The sequence below is a fragment of the Meriones unguiculatus genome, chromosome 4, assembly GCF_030254825.1.
Source record: "Meriones unguiculatus strain TT.TT164.6M chromosome 4, Bangor_MerUng_6.1, whole genome shotgun sequence".
Taxonomy (NCBI): Eukaryota; Metazoa; Chordata; class Mammalia; order Rodentia; family Muridae; genus Meriones; species Meriones unguiculatus.
The window spans coordinates 9,700,044-9,722,749 of NC_083352.1; the positions used below are offsets into that span (position 1 = coordinate 9,700,044).

General features: G+C 50.5%; 1 protein-coding gene across 4 annotated transcripts in view; it reads left to right on the forward strand.

Annotated features, from left to right (window-relative positions):
* Positions 1–22,706, forward strand: part of Arhgef10 (Rho guanine nucleotide exchange factor 10) — an 81,499-nt gene that overhangs the window by 5,464 nt on the left and 53,329 nt on the right. For 2 of the 4 annotated variants that reach the window (XM_060381437.1, XM_021633582.2), the window contains exons 2-9: positions 6,031–6,121; positions 9,775–9,957; positions 10,721–11,002; positions 13,775–13,838; positions 15,306–15,382; positions 17,202–17,258; positions 19,295–19,458; positions 21,658–21,777. In XM_060381437.1, the coding sequence (XP_060237420.1) occupies positions 6,085–6,121; positions 9,775–9,957; positions 10,721–11,002; positions 13,775–13,838; positions 15,306–15,382; positions 17,202–17,258; positions 19,295–19,458; positions 21,658–21,777 (984 nt within the window). In that variant the 5' untranslated portion in view covers positions 6,031–6,084. Of the gene's footprint in view, positions 1–5,950; positions 6,122–9,774; positions 9,958–10,720; positions 11,003–13,774; positions 13,839–15,305; positions 15,383–17,201; positions 17,259–19,294; positions 19,459–21,657; positions 21,778–22,706 lie in introns of all 4 variants that reach the window. The other 2 variants (XM_021633583.2, XM_021633587.2) reach the window with 2 other exon arrangements.

Genomic DNA, 22,706 nt, shown 5'->3' on the forward strand with positions numbered 1-22,706 from the left:
AGGTACTTGGAGGGAGGAAGAGAGACTTATGTTTTCCAGGATGTGTGGTCTCCACAGTGATTCTCTGTGGAGGTGGGAGGGCTGTCACTATGAAGAGACACTTCCGCCCTCCATTGTATCTAGACATAAGGTCAGCACAGGGTAGGACTCTTGATGACCTGCAGATCACAGGGAGGGGAAGGCGGTTGCCTGAACTTACCTGTTGCCTTGGGAGGTTTTCAGTTCATAGGTAGCACGTGTGTGTGTGTGTGTTCCCCTCTCCCAACTCCTCCCCACCACTCTATGTACCCAACTTCATGTTTCCTGTCTCAAATAAAAGAAGAAAATCAAAACAAATATGAAACCTGTAAGAAAATAATGCCAAAAAAGAAACATAAAGCTAAAACAAAGAAACAAACAAACAAACATGGAGTTTGTTTGGTGTTGGCCAACTACTCCTGGCCCTGGAGTGTGCCCTGGAATGTGGTTGATGCATTCCAGTGCACTCCAATGGAAAAAGCTGATTCTTCCCTTTGCTAGCAGGTACCAGTTGCAAGTAGCTTCTTGGTTAGAAGTGGGGCGCTGTGTCTACTGACTCCTCTCAGTACTGGGACCCCATGTGGCTTGAACCTGTGCAGGTCTCTGTACCTGTACATGCACCAGTATCGTTGAGTCTGGGTGATGCTGTTTCCCTGGAGTCCGAATGACAGCTGTGGGGTGATGGAGTGCTATCTGTGTAGGCTAAGAGTAACTAAAAGCCTGCTCCATGGCCAGGAGTATTTGGCCAATGGTAGAGGAGAAGGTAGAGACAGGAAGGCCCGCTCAGAATTGATCGTAGTCACTGGTCAGGTGTGGGCAGTGCTGGCCAATGGTCAGCCAGTGTTGGGAAGATGGAAAATCAAAACTACCAGCTTTGCTCACAAGTTTGGACCTGGGTCTAAGAGAAAAAGGAGAATTGGAGGTAACCCTACAGTTTGTTCTGCGAGTGGAGAGGAGAAGCAGCAGCTAGTTGTCCAGGTTTAGATTTGTCTGCCTCCCTGAGGCATGGAGTGGGCAGCTCCCTCCATGTCATTGTGTTAGGTGGTCTTGGGCATACAGCTGGCACCGAAGCTCCACTCTGGCCTTCAAAGAGGTAGGAGGAGGAGTGTGGAGAGTGTGGTGTCCTGAGACCTACCCAAGAGAAGTGTAGGGGAAGGGGGCACACGAGTTCTGTGGGGACATGGAGGTAGCCCCTGATAACCAGACCAGGAACAGGTGGCTGGTGGTCACAGGGACAGTGTGTGAATGCCAGTGGCTGGTTTGTGGAGAGAGGAAAGTGGGAAGGTCCCTAGGGTCCCATGTGAGAGTCCCCACAGCCTGTTTCCTCCACATGGGCAGGAGCAGGGGAGGGCTATCCCAAGCCCTCTGTGCAGTGCCACCTGCTGATGGATGGTGGTGCAGACACTCTTTTGACCCCCACCTCTGTTGGGAGCCTCTGGGGACTATGTGCAGAAGGTGCACATTGCTGAACTCAGTGGAGAGATAATGCAGCCAGCCAGCAGCTCGGCTCAGGTTATGCTTGCCTCTCATTCTCCTCTGCCCTCTTGTCTGTGAGTTCCTGTGAGGCAGTAGGGATCAGGCAGATGACCAGTCTATACAGTGACATGGCTGAAGGACGTTCCAGAGTCATCCCTGAGAGGTGGTCCAGGACACCCTGTGAACAGCCTGGGGGCCCTCCGCATAGGCCACAGCAGTAAATAAACCGGCTGGCAGGGCACTTTCCTGGTGAATTTTGTCAATGGCTCTCCTCTGCGTGGTGTGGCTGTCTCCTTACCTGGCCAGGCCCACCAGCTGTGCCCCTTCTAGCCATGGCCCAGCTTATGCTGGCCAGAGCCACCCTAACCTTCGCCTCTTCTCTCCGGGGGCCTCTGCAATGTCTGTTTCACCTGGAGCATGTCCAGAGTTGTGTCTCATCAGCCCATGAATAGGGCCTTGTTTTTAGGAATTACTTAACACCATATTTCACGTCAACCAACCCAGGTGAGTTCCCTCCTGAGAATGCATAGCTGTTGTCTAAGGCTGAGAGCAGAGAAGGGCAGAGAGAGAAAGAAGAGGCCAAGGCACTGAGAGCATTCCTGGGAGCAGAGTTTTCAGGACAAGAACGTTCTGGGAAAGATTGTACAGACAAACAGCTGCAGCAGTGTTGGCCAGGTGAGTGGGCAGTGTGATGGCGGGGTCACTGGGCAGTGCTGCCTTCAGGACTTGTAGGCTGCATCTCTCCACCTGAGCAGTTACTGGTTCTTTGATCTGGCCCACAACTGGCTGTAGGGACGAGAGCTTGCTGACAGCTGGGCACTGACTCTTCCCGGCAGTGCTGGTCATAGTGGCAGGAAGATGGGAGTCAGCTGGCCTTGGTTTCCTTGTTCAGTATTCATAAAGCCCACGCAGCAAGAATGTCGGCAGGTGTGCACATTTGGGCTCGGGATGCAGCCCTACACGCAGTGTGCCTGCAGGTTAGTGCCTGTTCTCAAATGCATTCCCGACAGGTAAGTAATACTTTGCCGGCTTTCAGGAAGGGTGTTTGCCATGCCGCCCGCCGTTGGTAACCTCACAGACCAGCAGAGTGAGCTCGGAGATGCACAGAACCCAAGCAGGGGGGCTTTGCTTTTCTCTAGAGTCCCCAGATGCTGCTGCCCTCTTGTTTCTAGCTGTCCCCTGCTCCTTTCTGGTGCTAAGTGATGACATCAGCATGATGACATCAGCCTGGGAGTGTCTCATGACACACTTGGTGGTGCCCTCTGGCCATGCACTTTTGGTCCTAGTCTTTCTGGAGGGTAGAGTTTTAAAGTGCTTACCAACTACTCTCATCTGCTCCACAAGGACACGAAGCTTGTGGAAGGCATGGCTCAGGGCTGGGTTTGTATTTACTCTTTCACTGGACTCAGCAGTCTGAGCCCTCCGTAATCTAGACCTGCTTTGGCTCCAGGAATAAAGGCAAGGATGAGGTCACGTGAGCTCTGGGAGCTGGGGCAGTGCTCATCCCAGCAGCCATATGCCTCTCTTGGGAAGGTGGCACCCTCCCACGCAATCTCCCAGGTGCCTAGTGTCACCTCACAGCCGCGTGTCCTTTGCTTCCTGTGGCTTCCCACCACTTGCCAGGAAGAAGCCCTCCATAAATGCCTTTGTTCTTTCTGTTGGAACCCTCGGGTATCAGGCAATATCACCAGGCAGGACGGTAGGTGGAGGTGGGCCAGCGCTTGAGCAGAACCTCAGTCACAGATATTGCCTAGCAAGGCCACAGTATGCATGTGTGTGTCCTGAAGGTTCCTCTCACTGCGAAGTCTACTTGTCCTAGCCACCTGCATGGGGCTCTTACCCACAGCCCTCTGGGGTAGATTTTGTCATCTCTCATGGGTTCCAGGCGAGCTACTGCTCACAGGTCTTAGTACTCAGGTATTGTTGGAAGGCAAAGGGCTTTGGACTCTTATCTACCCTAGGCTGTGGACTTCTGGGCTGTACCCCAAACACTTGCCCTCATTATATCATTGAGAATCTTACAGATCCCCAAGCAACAGTGTTTTCATCTGAAATGACAGGCCCTGCTCTCAGAGCTTCTTACATGTAAGTGGTAAGATGGTCAACTGTGGCTCACCACATGTATGATGGAGAGAGCCAGCACCAGGAGTGTTGTGTGGTGGTGAAATGACATGGGTGCCAGAGCTGGGTGCCAGAGCTGAGGCAGTAGATGCCCACTGAAGAGGCTTACTCAGGTGGACATCTAAGCGGCTTCTAGTGCCCGTGAGGGTAAGATGGAGCCATTTGGGCAGAGTTGCATAGAGGCAGTGCAAAAGGCTCATATCAGCACGCACAAGGTCAGCAGACAGTGACTCTGTGTATACTGGCAGATGGTGGGCTTGGCACGGGCAGCCATTTTCATGAGAACATGGTTTGGCTTGCTGGACGTGCCAAAGCCAACATCAGGCCTGTTGATTAGGGTGAAAGAATTCACTGGGCTGGTTTGGGCATCTTAGATGTTGTGAGGTGCAAAGCTGTGCCTGCTTTCTCCTTGTCGCTGAGCAGCAATCTTGTGGAGAGCTGGTGGAAGAAGAGGCAGGGTGCCACTAGCTGGGCTCTGCGTCTGCCTGCCTGGCACTGGAACAGAAGCATACAGAGAAGGTCTCAAAGCAGTTTGCTTTTCTTCCCACTATTTGGGAAGAATCTAGTTGAGTGTTCCCAAGAGGGATCCAGGATGGGTGTTGAGTGATCCCAGGCAGGATCCAGGCTTATGTTGGTTAGTCCTTGGATGAAGCCAGGATGGATATTGAGTGGTTTTGGCATGGGTCAGACTACGCTTCTGACGAGATACTATTTCTCAAATTCATTTTTTCTAATATGTGTAGAGAATGAAGCACAGAATGCAAAGACAGGGCAGAAAAGCAGCCTGTGGATGTGGGCCCTGCTGACTCCAGAGGTAGTTAAGAAAATGCTAGTGTTGACCTTGATGTGGGGTAGGTTTTATGAAAAACTATTGTCAACACAAAAACCTGACTCTCACCTCAAAGGAGTTAAGAGAGATTATTCTGGAGCCAAATAAGAATGACCATGGTTGGGAGCAGATTCTTGTCTCAGTTTGGTAACCATTTCATGAACTGTCATAGTAACAACAAAAGAAGCTATGAAGAAGACCCTTGGTTACCCCAGGTAGGTGAGTTACAGCAAAGTAGAGAAAGCTGCTACAGGCCTCAGAGTTATCTGATAATATTCTTTTTTAATATATTTTTTTACTTATTACAATTTATTCACTTTGTATCCCAGCTTTAGCTCCCATCTTTGTCCCCTCCCAATCCTGCCCTCCTTCTTTCCCTCGTCTTCTCCCATGCCCCTTCCCCAGTCCACTGATAGGAGTGGTCCTCTTCCCCTTCCATCTGACCCTAGCCTATCAGGTCTCATCAGGACTGGTTGCATTGTCTTCCTCTGTGGCCTGGTAAGGCCCCCCCACCAGGGGGAGGTGATCAAAGAGCCAGCCACTGAGTTCATGTCAGAGACAGTCCCTGTTCCCATTACTAGGGAGCCCATTTGGAGACTGAGCTACCATGGCTACATCTGTGCAAGGGTTCTAGGTTATCTCCATGAATGGTTCTTAATCGCTGGGGTGGTGGAGGCTAGAGGTCTGTCTTAGCTAGTGTTCTATTGCTGTGAAGGGACACCATGACCACAGCAACTCTTATGAAGGAAATCTTTAATTGGGGCTGGGCCACACTTCAGAGAGGTTTAGTCCATTGCCATCATGGCAGGAAGCATGGCAGCATGCAGGCAGATATGGTGCTGGAGAAGTAGCTGAGAGTTCTACTTCTGGATCTGCAGGCAGCAGGAAGAGACCAACATTGGGCCTGGCTTGAGTTTTTGAAACCTAAAGTCCTTGGCATGCTTCCTCCAACAAGGCCACACCTCTTAATATCATCACTCCCTATGGGCCTCTGGGAGCCATTTTCGATCAAACCACCACAAGGTCTGTTCTGTACTTATCTAATAGTCACAAGGATATTAGGTCACACACAGGGGCCAACAAATGGCTGTTTAGGGACTAAGATAGCCCAAGATAACTAGGCCCTGGACTTGGAATATTCTGGTTCTCTACAGTCAGTGATGTTCTGATCAGTTAAGCAGCCTTGCAGAGTACTGAATTAGTTGCAGCTTTCCCTGGGAGCTTCGGTTAACGCTACTAAGGTTTCATCTGAAGGAAGAGGAGAACCTGGTATATGCTTCAGCAGAGACCTGCTGTGGGGCTGGTTGAGAGGGCTCTGGCCAGGGCCTCAGGTTCCAAAACAAGTTCCTGGCTGTGATTCAAGGTGAAGTCTGGTCACACTAAGAACCTTTGTTTGTCTTGCTCTGGATTGTCCCTTCCAGGGAGATTGGCAAGAATTTGCAACTAATAGATGGTAAGTTCTGTCATTACAGTGGGGAGTGACAGTGACCTCTTTCCTTGTTGCAGGTTGTTTCTAGAAAGCCCCGACTGGTGTCCCCTGGGAAGGTTTTATATGCCAACTTGACGGACAGTGTTTCTGCTTGCAGGGGCTCCTGTCCCCTGATGCTGACCAAGAGTGGAGGAAGGAGGCGAGGCTGAGCATGGACCAAGGAGAGGCTTCACCTCCTGCACCTGCAGGTAGGGATCCTCCTCCTTAGGGGTGTCCCTGGCTCCTGTAGTTCCCAGGGTTCAGGTGAAGGATTCCAGGTTCTGGAGTCACTGAAATTGCTACTACTTGGTGTGGGGCGAGGGAGGAAGAGATGGTTTCTATTGTGGTACAGATGGGACATGAGCTTTGACAGCCCCTGGCTTGTGTACCCATGTACCTGGGTGCCAGCGAGCTAGCCGCCTGTGTCCCAGCCTGTGACCTGTCCTCAGCATCTTTGATTCCTGGTGGTTTCTTGTGCCTGATCCAGTGTGTGTCGCACCCGAGATGGTGTGTAGGAGCCTTTGGGAGTAAGCCCCGCCTACCTGTCCTGTTCCCTCAGGAACTGGCCGTGTCTGGAGCCCCGGGAGTGGACTGGGACAGTGTTCTTCCTGCTTCCTTCCTGCTGTAGGCAGCTCAAGGCCACACGGGGAGTCCTCCTCCGTCTGCTCTTGTGACCGCGCCAGAGCTATGTCCCTGCCAGAAAGATTGTCAGGGACGCTGGTACCCACCCTGCACGTGGAGAAGGAGCTGGGGATCCAACTCTGCACAGCAGGGTCTGCAGATTAGGGCTGGCAGCAGCTGTGAGGCGGCTTAGCCACATGAGGCTGGCCATTCGTGTGTGTCCAGGACCCTGCAGGTGTGGGCTGGAAGGGACTCAGCACTGTCACCCTTGACTATGGCCCTCTTGTCCCGCTCTGTCTGCTATGTGAGAGCTCTGGGCCTATGTGGTGACACATGGGCCTCACAAAGACACAGGTACAGCTGTTTCCATCTAAGTTGTGGAGACACCATGAAGCACCAAGGTGTAGATAGAAGATTCCAGTGCAGAGGCAGTCACCGCTACCACCACAAGGAGACCGCTGTGTAGGCGAAGACTCAGGCTGGAAGCTCACTTGCTGGAGTTTTCTATACCCTAGAAACAGGATATGAAAACAAGTTCCCACCCACCTCTCCATGAGGATTTATCGGTACTAACAACCGCTAGTGGTATACAACCTAATAAAGCTCACTGGCTCATTAAACAAAAGATGTGAAAGTACAAAGGGGGTAACTGGGAAGAGAAGGGAGTCATGCGCGAGGAGAAGAGAACATCACGGGAGGGGTGACTATCACTACGTGAAGTGACCTTGACACAGCAGTGCTGTGGTCAGAACACCTTCATTCTGTTCAGACCATGGGGTTCCAGCATGGCAGTGCAGATGTGAGTTGGAAACCTCTGCTATGGGGGTGGGCAGGGCCGCTGCTTTTCTTCAAGTAAGGGTCAAATGGTCTTGGATTGTGAAGGTGATACTCAAACCAGTATCGCTTTAGGGAGGCCTAGAATAGCACGTGGCCCATCACTTATCTCAGTTGTTTTATATAAAGGACAATGTTTTATATAAAGGGGGCACAGCAGCGTGGATGGGAGACCATTCCTCTTCTAGATCTCTGTAATCATTTCCATGAGCCACCCTGGCTCCCCTTCCTGGGACACTTGCTATCAGGGGGTCGCTGCACATTTCCCCACCAGTGAGGATCTTGGTAAGGCCAATTTTGTCCAACTGTGTCTACTGTTGGAGTTGGCTCCCTGGTCCTGGCATGCTGCAGGCCAGCACTGCTGTGCTTACCCTTCTGTCAGCCATACTTCCTGCTGAAAGAGCCCCAGGTTGGATGAGAAATCTCCCCCACCCTTCCAATATACTCCCTTATAGGGGAAAAATGCACAACACGTACTTTGGCGGGGGAGGGGAGTATGACCCCACCTGTATGTCAAACCGTGCTGTTTTGTCATGGATGCCGTCTGCAGACTGTCCCAGCTCTCAAGCCTTCCAGATGCTCACTAGCACAGCTCTTAGCTTCCTGTTAATTTTTGTCCCTGGAACTCCAACTTTGTACGGTCTTGCCACATTTGCATTGGGGTGACCTGGGCAGACCTACTTGTCTGCTTTGCTTGTTCCTCATTTTATTTTGATTGCTTTAGTGATTTATGAACCTGATTTGCATGCCAATATGCATCATTCAGATCTGCTAGAGTCTCTTCCATATTGTAAAGGTCACATCCCAGTGTGGGGCACAGCAAGGTCACTGGAGCCCTATACCAGTCCCCTGAAAACTCAGCCTATTTCTTAACTCTCCTGTGGACACTGTCCTATTTTCTCTGGTAAGTGGGTGTCCAATGCTGCCATTCCTGTGTCTGGTTGCCTCAGTAATATGCATGCTTCCTCTGTTGTCTCCCAGTCCCTGATACTCAGGAGACCTCAGCCAGCAATAAATAACCAAGTGTTCCTCATGGCTCATGGGACAGTGCACCAAGTACCTATTTCCCTCTTTGCCTCAGGACACTCTGCTTTTGTTTCAGGAGGGATGACTGGTTATGTTTCCAGGTTTCTCAGCTTCCATAGCACTCTGCTTGATCCCATCTGCCACCGTGTCCCATAGCCTCTCAAGCCATGCTCTGACGGCTCTTGGCTCCTAGCGTGAAAGTCTTTGCCAGTTCAAACAGTTCAGACAGGGAGCATTGATCCATGTTCATGGTTCCGTGTTCTTGCCATCATTAAAGCTCCCATACTCAAGGATTTTTCCTCTTCTGTATTGCACGTCAGATCAGAGGGCTAAAAGCACTTCTGCATACCTCTCTTGTTTGCTGTCTGATTCTGCCTGTGTGCTCCCAAAATTTGGATCTCAGGAAGGGCTCTCCTGCAAGAATCACACTTGGGCTATCTTTCCCTTCATCCTGCCATCTGTAAAAACTAGAAGCCAACACTTCTGTCTCATTCTCCCCTTTCCCGTTTCTCCGGCAAGTCAGAGGCTGACGTGGAAGATGGTGTCATCCATGTAGTTTTTCTCCACTTCTTCCATTACACGGACAAGTTCTCTCTGGCAGATAGCTCAGCCTCAGCCACATCTCATCACCTCAATCAAGGGCTGCACACAGCTGCCAAAACCTGCCTGTGATTCTCTTCCATACATGCTGCTTTTATAGATTACAATATATTCCCTAGTCTACTAGCTGGTTTTTTGGGGGTGTCCCCGTAATCACATAGCAGATGACTTTTTTTTTCAATCTGTGCACATGCTAGGCAAGTGCTCTGTTACAAAGCTACACCCCATCCTGAGAAACTGTATGATGTCAAATGTGTTTATTTCAGCAATGCTTTCTTTCCCCACCCACCCCTGCCGAAAGAGCAGTTTGGAACCGTTCTAATTGTGGGGTAAACATTACGTGGCAGGAGATGATGTGAGGTGTGTCATTGTGAATAGCAAGACTGTGGACTTGCCTGTGGCTGGGGCCCTGCCTGCTAGTAAATCAAGTCTTTCTCCTCTTCTCACGTTGTCTTAGTATGGCAAGGAGACCAGCTTTTCCTAGATGCTAAGTTATGACACATACTTCAGATATGAGACATGCTTTTCTCCTCTCCTTTATTTCCTCTGTTTTCTTTTCCACCTTGTGGTGAAGTGCCTGCCAAGGGAAATTCTAACTCACATCCAAAATCCTGCTGCCATCTCTAGTGAGGGCTGCCAGCTGGTTCCCCAGGGGCTGGGCTCGGCTTCTCCCCCTCTCCTGCCTTCTCTCCTGGGTTTGTCCTGCACAGGGAGGTGTGATTGCCTTCCTGGAAGCAGAAGCAAACATCAGCATTGTGATCTATGTTATTTTAAACTTCAGAAAATGAAGTGAAATATGACACCAACAACAATGAAGAGGAGGAGGGAGAATTGTTTGACTTTGACAGTGGAGATGAAGTTCCGGAAGCAGATCGGCAAGCCCCGTCTGCCCTCGGGACGAGCGGCGCTGATGGGCAAGCCCGGTCTGCCCACCGGCTGAGCTGCGCTGAGGCTGGAGATGCAGGTGAGAAGCCCTGCAGGTTAGTCACACAGCCATGCTGCCCTGGATCCTGCAGGAGCCTTTCTAACCTCTCCATGTTTACAGGACCCTGGTAGTTTCCTTCCCTGTAACAAAACCCCTGAGGTTTGGTTGGACACACAGTCGACAGGGTCTGGGTCCATACCATAAAAGACCAAAGCAGAGCAGCTCACATGATGGTACTTGGGAAGACTGAGAGAAGAAATCTGAGGAGACAAGATAGCTCCTTCAAAGACACTTGTGCACAACCCCAGTGACCCCTTCCTCCAGCCTGCTCCTATCTTCTAGTAATCCATTCAGCTAGGTCATCCCCAGGTTACCAAGATCTAGTGACTCTTAACAAAGCCTTCTGCCGGGGACCAAGCCACAAGTGGGCATCGCCATTTTGTCACTATACATAAACTGGGATGGCTTGCCTGTTTGAGTTCATATTTTTCAATTCTGGAGGTAGATCTGGGACTTGAGCAACTTAGCCGGGTGGACTGCACAGATGCAGCTGTGGTCCCTGTGGTTGAGAACCAGCTTCACCCTCCTTCATCCCCATCCATATCTCTCCATGCAGTTCTTCTTATTTGATGCGCTGTCCCGGGAGCCTCTGCAGAGTCTTCTCCATCTGTGCCCAGGGCTGATGCCAACTCCCCATTCCGTTGGTGATGGGCACACGGTTCTCATGCCCTTGCTACAGCCATAGGGACCCACATACATCCCTGGAACCCTGTTTGCTAACTAGTGTCCTTCTGGTCTCCAGGAAACGGAACTGGAGCTGAACCTGCCCCGGAGGCTGAGCCTGCGAAACTTGTGGTCCCGACAAGAGTGAACCCGTACTCTGTCATTGACATCACCCCATTCCAGGAGGACCAGCCACCGTCTCCAGATGCAAACACAGAGGAAGAAGGGGTGGGCCTGCGCGTGCCCAGTGGCTACTCGGTGCCTGTGCCCTGTGGCTACGCTGTGCCGTCTAACTTGCCCTTGCTGCTGCCTGCCTACTCCAGTCCTGTCATCATCAGAGCAGAGTCTGTGGAGGAGGAAGGTAACGTGTCCCAAAGCTTCATGCGATGACAGGGCACACTGCTTAGTGGCTCTGCGCCCAGGCTTTCTTTCTCATCTTACTACTTGTCCCGAGTGTTGGAAAATGACCCCAAGCTAATGCCTCCTGTAGCCGCTCAGGTACCGTGAGGGGGCAGCCCAGAGGACAGTGGTGTGAGAGAGCGTATGTGGCCTCCAGTCTCGAGCCGGCCACAGCCTCAAATTCTCTGTGACTTAGCATCACTGTTGTAGAGTGTGTACGTGTCTTGTCATCCTCTAAGCCGCACACTGTGCCAGGTCTCTGTAGGCCTCTCAGTGGTAAAGGGTCAAAAGGCAGACGTGCAGACCTTGTCCTTCAGTTCTGGGACCTCGAACGGCGTTTATACATGATGAAATACAAACGTACATATGTACGTACATACGTACATGCATGCGTACATACATAGTTAAAATAGCTTTAAATCATGTCAGATTACTTTCAAATAAAGTACTTTAAATGGTACTTAGTTATTCACCAGATGCAGCTAAATGGTGCTTAGTTACTCACCACTCTAAAATGATAGCTTTTTCTTTTTCTCTCTTCAATACCAGAGTGTGAACCTGGAGGCAAGCAGTCTGCCAGTGAGCCACACCCACAGCCCCTTTGACTTCTTATTTTGAGGCCTGGTCTTGCTAAGCTGCCCAGGTTGGCTTTGAACCCACTCCATAGCTTAGGCAGTCAAGAACTATGATCCCCCTGCCTCAGCTGCCCTGAGCATCTGTACCACACCCCTGGCATGTGGACACAGGCCCTCTGATGACTGCCCTTGATTTTGGATGCTCTTTTACAGAGTGAGGACGAACTGCAGGCTGCGGTCAAGTCTCAGCACTTTGGTCGATTTCTGCAGGAAATAATTATGTTTGCAACCTTCTAAGGTTTTCAGTATTCAAAGCTGAAAGGTTGTTTTCTCAGTTATTAAATATAAGTGAAAGAACCCTTACTGAAATTTTTCTTACAATTGTAATCAGAATTCTGCCTCTAATAAGACTCCCCAGTGTGAGAAGAAATGTCTCACCCTGGGCGTTGCGGTGGCATTTCCTGGAAAGAGAGAAAACCATGAGATAGGAGAAGGAAACACAGCAGAGATGCTGAGGGCCTGGGTTCTGAGCTGCTGGCCTCTTGACACCTGGTACCTGTGCCCTGCCGCAGAGGAGGGGAAGCTGTGCTCCACAAAGCTTTCCTGGGTCCCATATCCTTAAGTGTCGTTCCCCCACCCCTGCCTCCATCTTCCCCAAGGCTGGCAGCCCAGCTGGAGCTCGGGCCTGGACACCTGGACACAGCCATTCCTGGAGAAGAAGAGTTCTGCTCGCTGTTGGCCCTCTGCTGGCCAGAGAACTTCCTGTACATGCCGACCTGCAGGCCTCTGTGTCTTGCCTCGTGTCTAGGGGTGCCCACTTTTCACCTGACTTTCTAGCAGTAGGGGCATGCGGAGAACAGCTTTCTGGTGGTGGGCGTGGGGAAGCATCCACAGCAGGGTCAAGGGGCCCATGAGTGCTCTCTGCTGCTGCTTCACCATCACCATGGCCTGGAAAGCTTGTGTAGCCAGGCCTCACCCCCGGTGACCATGGGTACTGTTTGGCATCCAGCTACACAGCTGCAGCCCACGTGCCAGGACGACACTGTCCTCATGGTTGAGGTCTCCATGTTGGCTGCACAGGATTCAGCCTTCTGCGCTTTAGCCAGCTTTTGTGTGCTTGGAAAGTGGTAGGCTGTTGCTTCTGTAAAAAAAGTCCCTTTCTGAGGGCTCTTTATGGCCAGCCCAGGAATCCAGCCTTTGCCTGAGGCCAGCCCTGCACCTTCCCTTAGGGGTTGCCCTCAGCCACTGCACAGGGATGCAACCCACTGGAGGACGGGCAGGGCATTGCACACACATGTGCCAGGGCACACACTGGAGGACGGGCAGGGCACTGCACACACGTGTGCCAGGTGACAGCACCTGCCCCCTGAGCTGGCTCCCCGCACACTTCTCCCCAGCCTGCTCTTTGGCGGTCTGCCTGTCTGTTCATCTGAGGCCAGTGTATGCGGGTCCTGTGGGGCAGCACAGTTTGTGCATGTGTGAGTCAGAAATGGGAGGAAAATGCCGGACATACCTGTCTGTGCCTGGACAGACCTGGTGTGAGGAGGTGTGTGACGTTTGGTGTCGCGCCACTGTCGTCTGGGTTTGCCAGGCGGATATGTAGAACTGCAAGAGTGTGGTATTAGCTTATTATTTCAACAAAGTACCTGACAGACTGATTTAAAGAGAAGAAAGATTGCTTGGCTCACGGCTCTTACCGGTTCATTCCATGGTCAGTGGCTGCATGGCTGTGAGGCAGAACATCCTAGAACATCACAGCGATCAAATCGTGACCCCATTGGTGGCTAACCTTTGGCATCAGAGCCCTTATGGTTCAGTCACTCCTCAGTGATTGGATCCCTTAAACTGGGGATCATGACTTCAGTATATGAGCCCCCAGGGACACCATATTCAAGCCGGGCAAATGCTGAGCGTCCTCCCTCCAGTCTGATGTATCCTGTGTGCTTGCATTTAGTCTGTCACAGGCCTGGAACATCACGTTCTGTCACCGTCCTGTGATGAATACATTTTATCTGAGAACTGATCATTTTCCAACCTGTGGTAGCATAAGCCTGTTGTTGGTGAGAAAGAAACTGAAATAATTTAAGGGTTAAAAGTCAACTGTGGAAACATTGTGTCAGGTGAGAAACACTGTCGATATTTTCTCTTTCTCTTGGCAGAAGCAACAGAAGTTACAGGAAACGGGCAGTGCAATTCCCTAAGCTCGGAGGACCTTCCGCACAGGTATCTCTGCTAACTCTAGATCTCCTGTGTCGACGCCCTTCGCTTGAGTGCTGGGCTCACCCCTGCTGGGTTCTCAGGCCATCTGAGCTGTGGAAGACGCTGCCTGGCCCCTCAGAGTGCTACTGCCTGGGATCCTGCCTGCCTCTAGGCCTTCCAATGTGCTCCGGCCTCAGAAGATCCTCTCTCTCCGTAGCATCAGTGCCAGCTGTAAGATGGTGGCCAGAGCTGTGACCTTTCTCATTCTTCAGGCCATGTCACCTCAGCATGGCCATGGCTGGTCTTAACACCCTGTGCCTTCCCTCTAGCGACTAAGGATTAAAGTACCCCAAACTTAAAATTCTAGAAGTCACTGGAATTTCCAGGGAGAAATCCGCACACGTTTTCATCTAGTGGGAGTGGGGAATTTGGGACAAAGCAGGCCCACAAAGATCATTTTTCAGAAGCTGTAGTTCTCTACATGCTATGGGTTAGTAATCAGTGTCACTGAGGAGCCTGAGAGGGAAGGGTCATGAGTCCTAGACTGGACCAGGCCACATAGTGAGACCTTGTTTCCCCAAACTGAAACCAGATCTGGGGAGACAGTTCAGTCAGTAAAAGTGCATGGCATACAAGTGTGAGGATGTGAGTTCAACCCCCAGTGACCACATAAGGACCGGAGGCAGGGCTCAAACCTGTAATCCTAGCACAGGGAGGTGCAGACACGAGAATCCCACCAACTTCACCCTCATCCCCTCTCTTGAGATCTTACAGACACATTTCCTTAGAACTTTAACCACCAACGGGGCAGGGCAGGCAGAGGCTGTGTGTCCTTGCTGTGTCCTTTCCCCTGACAGGTTGGGTTGTTTCCTCAGTGACTGGAATCTAGTCAGAGCCCTCTGTGTATTTCTTCTGTACTGCTGGGCACTTGCCTCTATAACTACCCCAGCAGGAGGTGGGTGGCCTGGGGCCTGTCACCCTGCCACCCTTTTGTCAGTGTTTTGGGGCCTCACGGTGACAATTCACAGTTTTTCCAGAGAATCCCTCTTGTCATTCTTTGTGGGAAGTATCACAGTAGCTCCATATTGTGTAGGACAGAATCTCAGTCCCTGTCTGCCTGTGACTGTCGTGCATGGGTGTGGATAGCCCTGAGGCCCGTGTGCCATCCTCCTGCCAGAGGATGAGTGCCACAGGAAGAGTGCTCTCACAGTTGGGTGGCATCATCTGTGACATTCTGGTTGTACAGAGAAAATGGCACTTGTGACGTGTGTGTGTGTGTGTGTGTGTGTGTGTGTGTGTGTGTGTGTGATAGCTGATAGAGTTATGTGCATATCAGCTTGAACTTGGGATTCTTGCAGTTGTGCCTGGGAAAATCAACACAGACATATTAGTGTGTGCGCACACAACTACCACAGGTCACTTAACTCCCCCCCCCCCCCCAGGACTGGCATGCCTCTCCACACTCTCTATTCATGATGTCTTTATTTCCAGTGGTGATCAAGGCAGTCAAGAAGGCAGTGCCCTAGCCCGGTGGGCAGCCGACCCTGCCAACACAGCATGGATGGAAAGTAGGTACCACTGGCCCAGGGGCCTGGATCCCAATCCCCTGCCCCTAAGCGCCTACAGGTCCCCAGAAGACAGCAGTGGGTTTCCTTTCCAGACCTAAATCTTTAACTTGCTTTTGTTTACCCAAGTGCAGTCAAAAGCTCATGTATAGGAGTTTCCCCAGGACTCTGAAGCGGCCTTCTGCTTTGCATTGAGACAGTCACAGCTGTGCCCCGAGCATTTGCGCCTCCTGTTTCTTCCTGGTACAGACTGGCTTCACTGCATGATAGGGAGCTAATGCTTTGACCTGCCGCCCATGCTCAGCCATTCTCTATTGAGACACCAGAGAGGCTTTTCGCTTGGGTTGCCACCAGACTGACGCTTAGGGGAGTAGGGGCAGCATTGGGGTGATGCTGGGGGCAGGGGACAGCATATAGGTCTTGGGTTCCACAGTTGTTTTAAGAAGCTGAGATGTTTTTAGGCTGTCACTTGTTTTTTGATTGTTTTGTTTTTGTTTTTGTTTTCCCGACAGGGTTTCTCTGTGTAGCCTTGGCTGTCCTGGACATGCTTTGTAGATCAGGCTGGCCTAGAACTCACAGAGATCCACCTGCTTCCACCTCCCTGAGTGTTGGGATTATGGGCGTGCACCACCATGCCTGGCTGTATTTTGATTTTTAAGGAAGTAAAGACTATGCCTTTTAGTACCCAGTAGCTCCTTATTTCTGTGTGGCTGTTTCAGATGACTGGCCTAACGTCAAACCACCTTAGCTTTTCACGTACTCCTGGAAAGTTTTAGCTGTGACTAACAGGTTCTAGAACGATTGTGATGGCTCTTTGGGGGTGGCTGATTCAGAGCCATCACAAGAACCTGTCCCATTAAGATCTTATTTCTTTCTGTCTCTCTCCATCCCAAACAATTAAATGCTTTGAAAACCAGCAGCCCTGGGGCTTACCCTACCCAGCCCCATCTTGGAGGAGAAATCTACTTGCCACAGTTGCTCGGTGTTAGTGGTGTGCAGGCTGCCACACCGCTTCAGAAGTGCAGGGCCTGGACTTGTTCTCTGTGGTGATGAGGAAGCATGCTACATGAGGGAGACAGTCCATTTAGAGCCCATCTCCCAGGTGTTGAGGATGGTAGTCCCTATGGCTGGGTGTTCCTCTGCAGACAGAGCAGCAAGGACTTGGGAAAACTAACTCCAAAAGCCTTTTTAGGAAGCATATCTCACGTGAGACACTTCGCAGTGTTATTCGTGATCAATTGTGATCATTTTAAATGGTGTGTGACATTTTAATACACCCCTCCCCCACACACACACTTGTTAAGAAAACTTATTCCCAGAACACTCATGTTCCCATACTACAGGGAAGAAAAGTGCCCCATGCTTTTGACATATTCCTGGCCAGGGTGACTTCCAGCTCCAGGGTACAAACACTGCAGACAGAACCATCAGTGTAGTTCAGCAGATTCCCATTTAATGTGGCACCAGTGGAGTCTTTTATTCCTAAGACCTGTGTACCACCTTTGTATTCTGGTACGTCTGAACCCCACAGGCTTAACCCTGTTCGAAAGAGCCATGGAGAGATAACGCTGTCAAACACAGTCATAGAATAAATAGTCTCGGAAGCCACAACCCCTCCCCATGTTGGTCAGATTTCACATCTTTTCTGTTTAGAGCCAAAGCTCTCATTCAGAGTGGCACTTCTCTGTGCTGAGCCACAGTCGGCTACCCTCCATGCTGACCTTGCGGACGTTTATAACGCCACGGGAGGCTGGCCTTATGACATTTATTTTACACGCCTCAGATTTGGTCAGTTTTTAACATACCTTCCTTTATATTACAGATCCAGAGGAAGCAATTTACGATGACGTTCCAAGGGAGAACTCAGACTCTGAGCCAGGTTTGCTCTTGTCTGGATTGGCGTTTTAGGTCTTTTGTTGATGCTAATGTCACTAGTGTGTGTGTGCAGTCCCCTGGGTCCAGCGTGCACGTTTTCTGTTTTTGTGTGCTCCGTGCTTGTTTTGTAAGGGGTGTTTGAAGACTGCTGTGCTCGCTCATCACAGCTGATGCACAAAGAGCAAAAGATATCAAACAATGGAGCAAAGAGGTTGGAAACGTTGAGGCTGAGACATCCCAGCCTATGCCTACGAAGTGACGTAAATAGGGAAGTACAGAGAGTCAGGGTAAGGCTTTCTAGCTCTAGAGGAAGACAAATTGTCAGACTGTAGAGATACAAGCGCAAAGCCAGAACATGGACCTAACCTTGGCAGAGCACCAGATCGCCACCGCAGCCTCAAAGCATCACGAGAAACAGACTGAGAAACAGCCACTGAGAGCAGTGGGAAAAGATGACAGGCTTCAGGGTAGCTGGGAGAGTGAGGCAGCTCCTGCGGCTTCCCCATCCAGACGAGCGCAGTATTTTTAACACGGCACGGCAGCCAGAGGCCTGGGTTTGTCCTCACAGACTGGAGAAGCCACGCTGTCCTCCAGGGAAAGGCTGCAGAAGCAGAGGGAAGCAATGGGCGGCAGGAGAGCAGTGAGCCTGGCCGCTGGCAGGCCTGTGGTGAACCACCAAGGCATCAGGCGGGGCAGGTGGGCTGACCCCCCGAGCTGTGCTCTCTGTGCTGGCAGCCAGGCCCTCTACACTGGTGGGCTGCATTTCAGGCAGAAGCGGTTGGTTTTCTTGTTGCTCTTCGTGGTCTGAGGTTTGTTTGCCCATGAAAGGTCCAGTGCGTATATGATGACAGCACCCGAGAGCATAGGAACACATCATTGAATTTCTGAACCAGCGAGCAAAACCAATCTGGTTGAAAGCAAGGGATTATAAGTTAAAAAGAAAATGACAGACAGCCTGAGGAAAGATTGCAGAGTGAGTCTAAATGCTGACACTTACAGTTAATATAATTTTGACCCAGCTGCCTGTGAAGGCTTTCAGATTGAATAGCAACACTGGCCGTGGATGTAACATGAGGGACATGTAAGGACATAAGCAGACATGTAGAAAAGAAATATGGTAGCCCACATGTACCTGTGTAACTAATAACCTGTTAGGTGTTGCAGTAGCCGCCATTGATAGCCAGTGTAACGAATACACATTAGGTGTCCTGTTCCCTGGCATTCAGAGTGAGTTCAAGGCATGCTGGACCATAGTGTGGCCCAATAATAAAGAAAAAGATAAAGGGCCAGGAATATATAGAGGGCCACTGCAGAACGTGCAAGCTCCTTCATTCAGTCCCCAGCATTACCATGAATGAATGAATGAATGAATGAATGAATGAATGAATGACAAATATTTAGGAATTTAAAACCACTTTACAAAGTTATACTACTATCTTCAGAACTCATCAAAGATGAAATCAGACTGAAAATCATAGCATAATATGACTTTTGTAATCTTTAAAACTTTCAGATTTACAATAGTAAAGTTATTGAGATAATAGCCTATGTTCGAAGTATTGAGATCCAGCCCAGTTCTTTGGAGGACAGTAGCAGAGGGTGGCAGAAAGGATGAGAGAGCCATTTATCATCCTTAGGTCCTCCATCCATCAGGAGTCACCTCTGCATCACTTTCCACCTGCTTTTCACCTATAATATATATTTAATCCTTGCATATTCCATATACAAAGAAAGATCTCCCTTTTGGGAAGTTCATGATGGCTAGCAAATTATTTAGTATATTGTCATACTTTTTGCTGTGGTCGTTCTGGGTCCCTAGGATGCCAGTGGTATAGTGATGTGCCAGAATCACACGCAGGGCATTTTTCAGAGTCCAGTCCCTGCCCACGTGGAGGAGGTCCCGAGAGCTAGAGTCCTCAGCAGAGTCGGCATTGTTCCTGAACAGTGCCAGACACCCTCCACCTGGACTTTGGGTGAGCGGGAACCTGGCAAGCTCATGACCTCAGATTTAATCAATATCGCCTTGTTGTGCGCACCTAGATGAAATGATTTATGATGATGTGGAGAACGGAGACGAAGGTGGCAACAGCTCGCTGGAGTACGGCTGGAGTTCCAGTGAGTTTGAAAGCTACGAGGAGCAAAGTGACTCGGAGTGCAAGAATGGAATTCCCAGGTCCTTCCTGCGCAGCAGCCATAAAAAGCAAGTACGTTCTTGGTCTGTGTGATAGGCAAGCGTCCTTCTGCTCACCCGGGAACAGGACTGGGAAATGTGTTTGGAGCCACACACACTTTCATGGTTGTTTCTCAGACATCATGAGTAGTTTGGAGAACATAAGGGTACCAACTAAGCAGCCTCTTAGCTCTGAGCACAGAAGGATCTGATTACGGCCCCATAAAGTCACTTTTACAGTCCTGAACAGGCTCACCACCAGGCCTCTGAGGAGGCGGTAAAAGCCAAGGGTGTTGACGTGAGTGTAATCCCAGCACTTGGGAGTTTGAAGTTGGAGGATTGCCGGGAATGTATGGTTTCAGGACAGCCAGGGGTGCCAAGAAAGACCCTTTCCCAAAAAAGAAGAAAAATATCAGTGGGCACCAAAGTAGTACAGAGTCTGGGCAGTTGCAGTCCTCGTGTGCAGAGGGAGCTGGCTGGGGCTTTGGACAGCACAGGCCCCACTCTGCTTTGCTTCCACAGTGTCCCGCCAGTGACCAGCTGCGTGTCCTCTGGATGATGTGTAAACAGGACTGAGAAGCAATGATGAGCCATGAGGCCCCATACCTGGATCATTGTTTCCTAGGGAGAACTTTTATTTCTGGCGTAAAACTTCTTAGGTTACAGTCCAGGGAGGAACATGGAAGCCCTAGAGTGAACGTTCGACTGAGGATGGGCCTGGCCCTGACTACAGCTTGCTCTGTAGTGGGATTCTCTGTGGCTGGCTGGGTCACCTACTCTTGTTGGTGGAGTCCTCTCTAGCCAGGCATAAAAGGGTTTCTTGGCACTGCGTGTAACTCCTGTTGGTGGCATTTCCTTCAACAGGGTGAAAGAGCTGATTGACTGTGTACAGTCACAGTGGTGTCTGACCACTTCCTGTCTGAGGTTGACTGGCAGCCCACGTGAGGGGCTCATTGAGGCCCGGTGCCTGCCTTTGTGGTAGTTAACCATAACCTCCCTTATGTGCTCGCCTTTCCCCAGTGACTGCAGCAGCCAGAGGCTGTGATCGCAACCACGTTTCTGTGTCACCAGAGAACTGTCATATCCTCTAACTTATTTTGGACCCAAGGACAGTACCAGCTTGCAGCCAGGCTTTGTCCAGGAACGTAGGGGTGCAGCTGGGATCTGTCCAGGGATGGATTTGCAGTTTCAGTCAGGGGAACTCATGATGAGGTGAGGTTTGCCTGCAGAGAGCTGAATTAGACACTCCTTACCTAAACCATGGTCCTTAAAGAGTAACCCAGCGTCCAGGTGCCCAGGAACACCTGTGCTGCAGCAGACACTTCAGGCCCATCCTTCTGGTTGGCTCTGGCAGATGGCATCCAGTCTGGCAATGCCAATGGATCTGCTCTTCCTGCCCTCAAGGTGGACTCATACTTAATGTCAAGCCTCCAGAAATGACAGTGGGGAGGGTGGCAGGTGGGTCATCAGCTTTTCGTTGCTAGGGAAAGCACTAGAGATGCCAGTGGAAAACGGCCTGTGAGTGTGGAGTAGTAAGGAAGGGGCATGGAGCCCATATCTCCTGCTTGGAGGATGGGGGCTGAGGACCTGGAGGGTAGGCCTGCTCAACATGGGAGTGCAGGGAGAGGAATAGGCTTTCTAGATGAGGGTGTCATGTCTTAAAAACTACCAGTTTAAAACTGAGTTGCTGAAGTAGTATCAGATTTCTCTTAAACATTATTTAAAGTGTCCGTGTCCTGGTTGACAGGAGAGATTACCCTCTGGGGAGAAACGCTAGCTGTGTGTGTCTGAGATGGTGGTGACTATAAGAAGGTTGGTTCAGTGCACATGGCCAACCCATCAGTCAGGGTGTCTTGTTAACAGGGAGACCGTCTTCCCCCACAGCAGCTGCACTGTAACAGCCTTGAATACCAGGCCCCTCCCCTTGGATGCCGGAGCAGACTAGCCTTATGTGTGTGCCACGTGTGCAAATTCCTCTCTCCAGGATGTATAACTGAACGGTCTTACACAGATCTTGCTGTACATTTATTGGCTCTGTTCTTCCCTGGAGCATATGCACTCAGCCATGGGAGGAGCGTGTATCCTCTCTGCACGCCTCACTCACGCATGCGTTTGCCTATGGTCCACAGAGCTGGCCATGGCCTCCCCCAGAAGGCGTCACATCCCTTCATGCAGGACAGCCTCTGGGGACCCACAGAGCCTGTCCTGAAAAGCGTATCTCTTTGTGCCGCAGCTCTCTCATGACCTAAACCGCTTTAAGGCGCACTGTGAGGAAAAGATGAGAGGCTTGGTGGCCAGTACGGTGGGAAGCGTGGAGGCGCAGCAGGCAAAGCACAGCAGGCAGGAGCGGAAGGTAGCGTGGCTCCTCCTTACCCCTCTGCAACCAGCATGTGGCCCAGAGCCCACCGCGCTGTGCATAAGACAGACGCCATGTGCAACTCAGCCAGAACAGCGGTTCTCAAAGCACAGCCCTGGGCTCCCAGGTCACTCACGAATTTCCAGGGCCATCGTTAATGATCTCTGAACTTGTTCTGTCCCAAGTGAAGGGAGGAGGTTTCTAGGAGCTTTGCAATCTGTGACATCACACCAGAGAGAGTGTAGAATCAGCAGGGTCTGGGAGATGCCAGGACATGCAAAATAAACATCAATTTTTGTTTTGGAAAATGAAATCATTTTTCATAATTATGTTATTTAATGTAAAATGCAGCAGACTGATTATCTTTTAAGTAAATGCCAATATAGCATCTAAAATTGTTAACAATTTTAACTTAAATACAGTTGCTATAGATTAATAAATATAAATGAAAGCCAAGTGAAGTAAAGCAAGTGCCTAGCAAGCTCAAGGCCCTGCGCTCCATTTCTAGCATAGCTCAAATACAAAAAAAAATGATTGTGAAGCTTAAGGGACTCCTAGGCCAAAAGTTTGAGAACTACTGGGTTTGCATATCTTAGTCAGTCCTTTGAGATGTGTTTTAAAAGGGCACTGTCAAGTAACCTTCACTGACCCTCCACCCTCTGGTACCCTGTGATTATTCATGTGTTAGATGGAATTTCACTAAAACCGATGTGCTTGGAGCCAGCTCTGGGCAGGTGGTGGCTCCTATCATGAGCATTTGTACACTAGGCTTTCTGAAGAGCCACCTACCCTTGAGTCATGTCACTGGTTGGTTCCCTGCAGGGCAGTGAGAAGACAAAGGCAGATCCATGAGGCCGTTGGCTAACTCTTGGGTTTTCCTGGGAACCACAGGCTCTCTGCCAGATGGTCAGCTGAGTCCAGCTTAG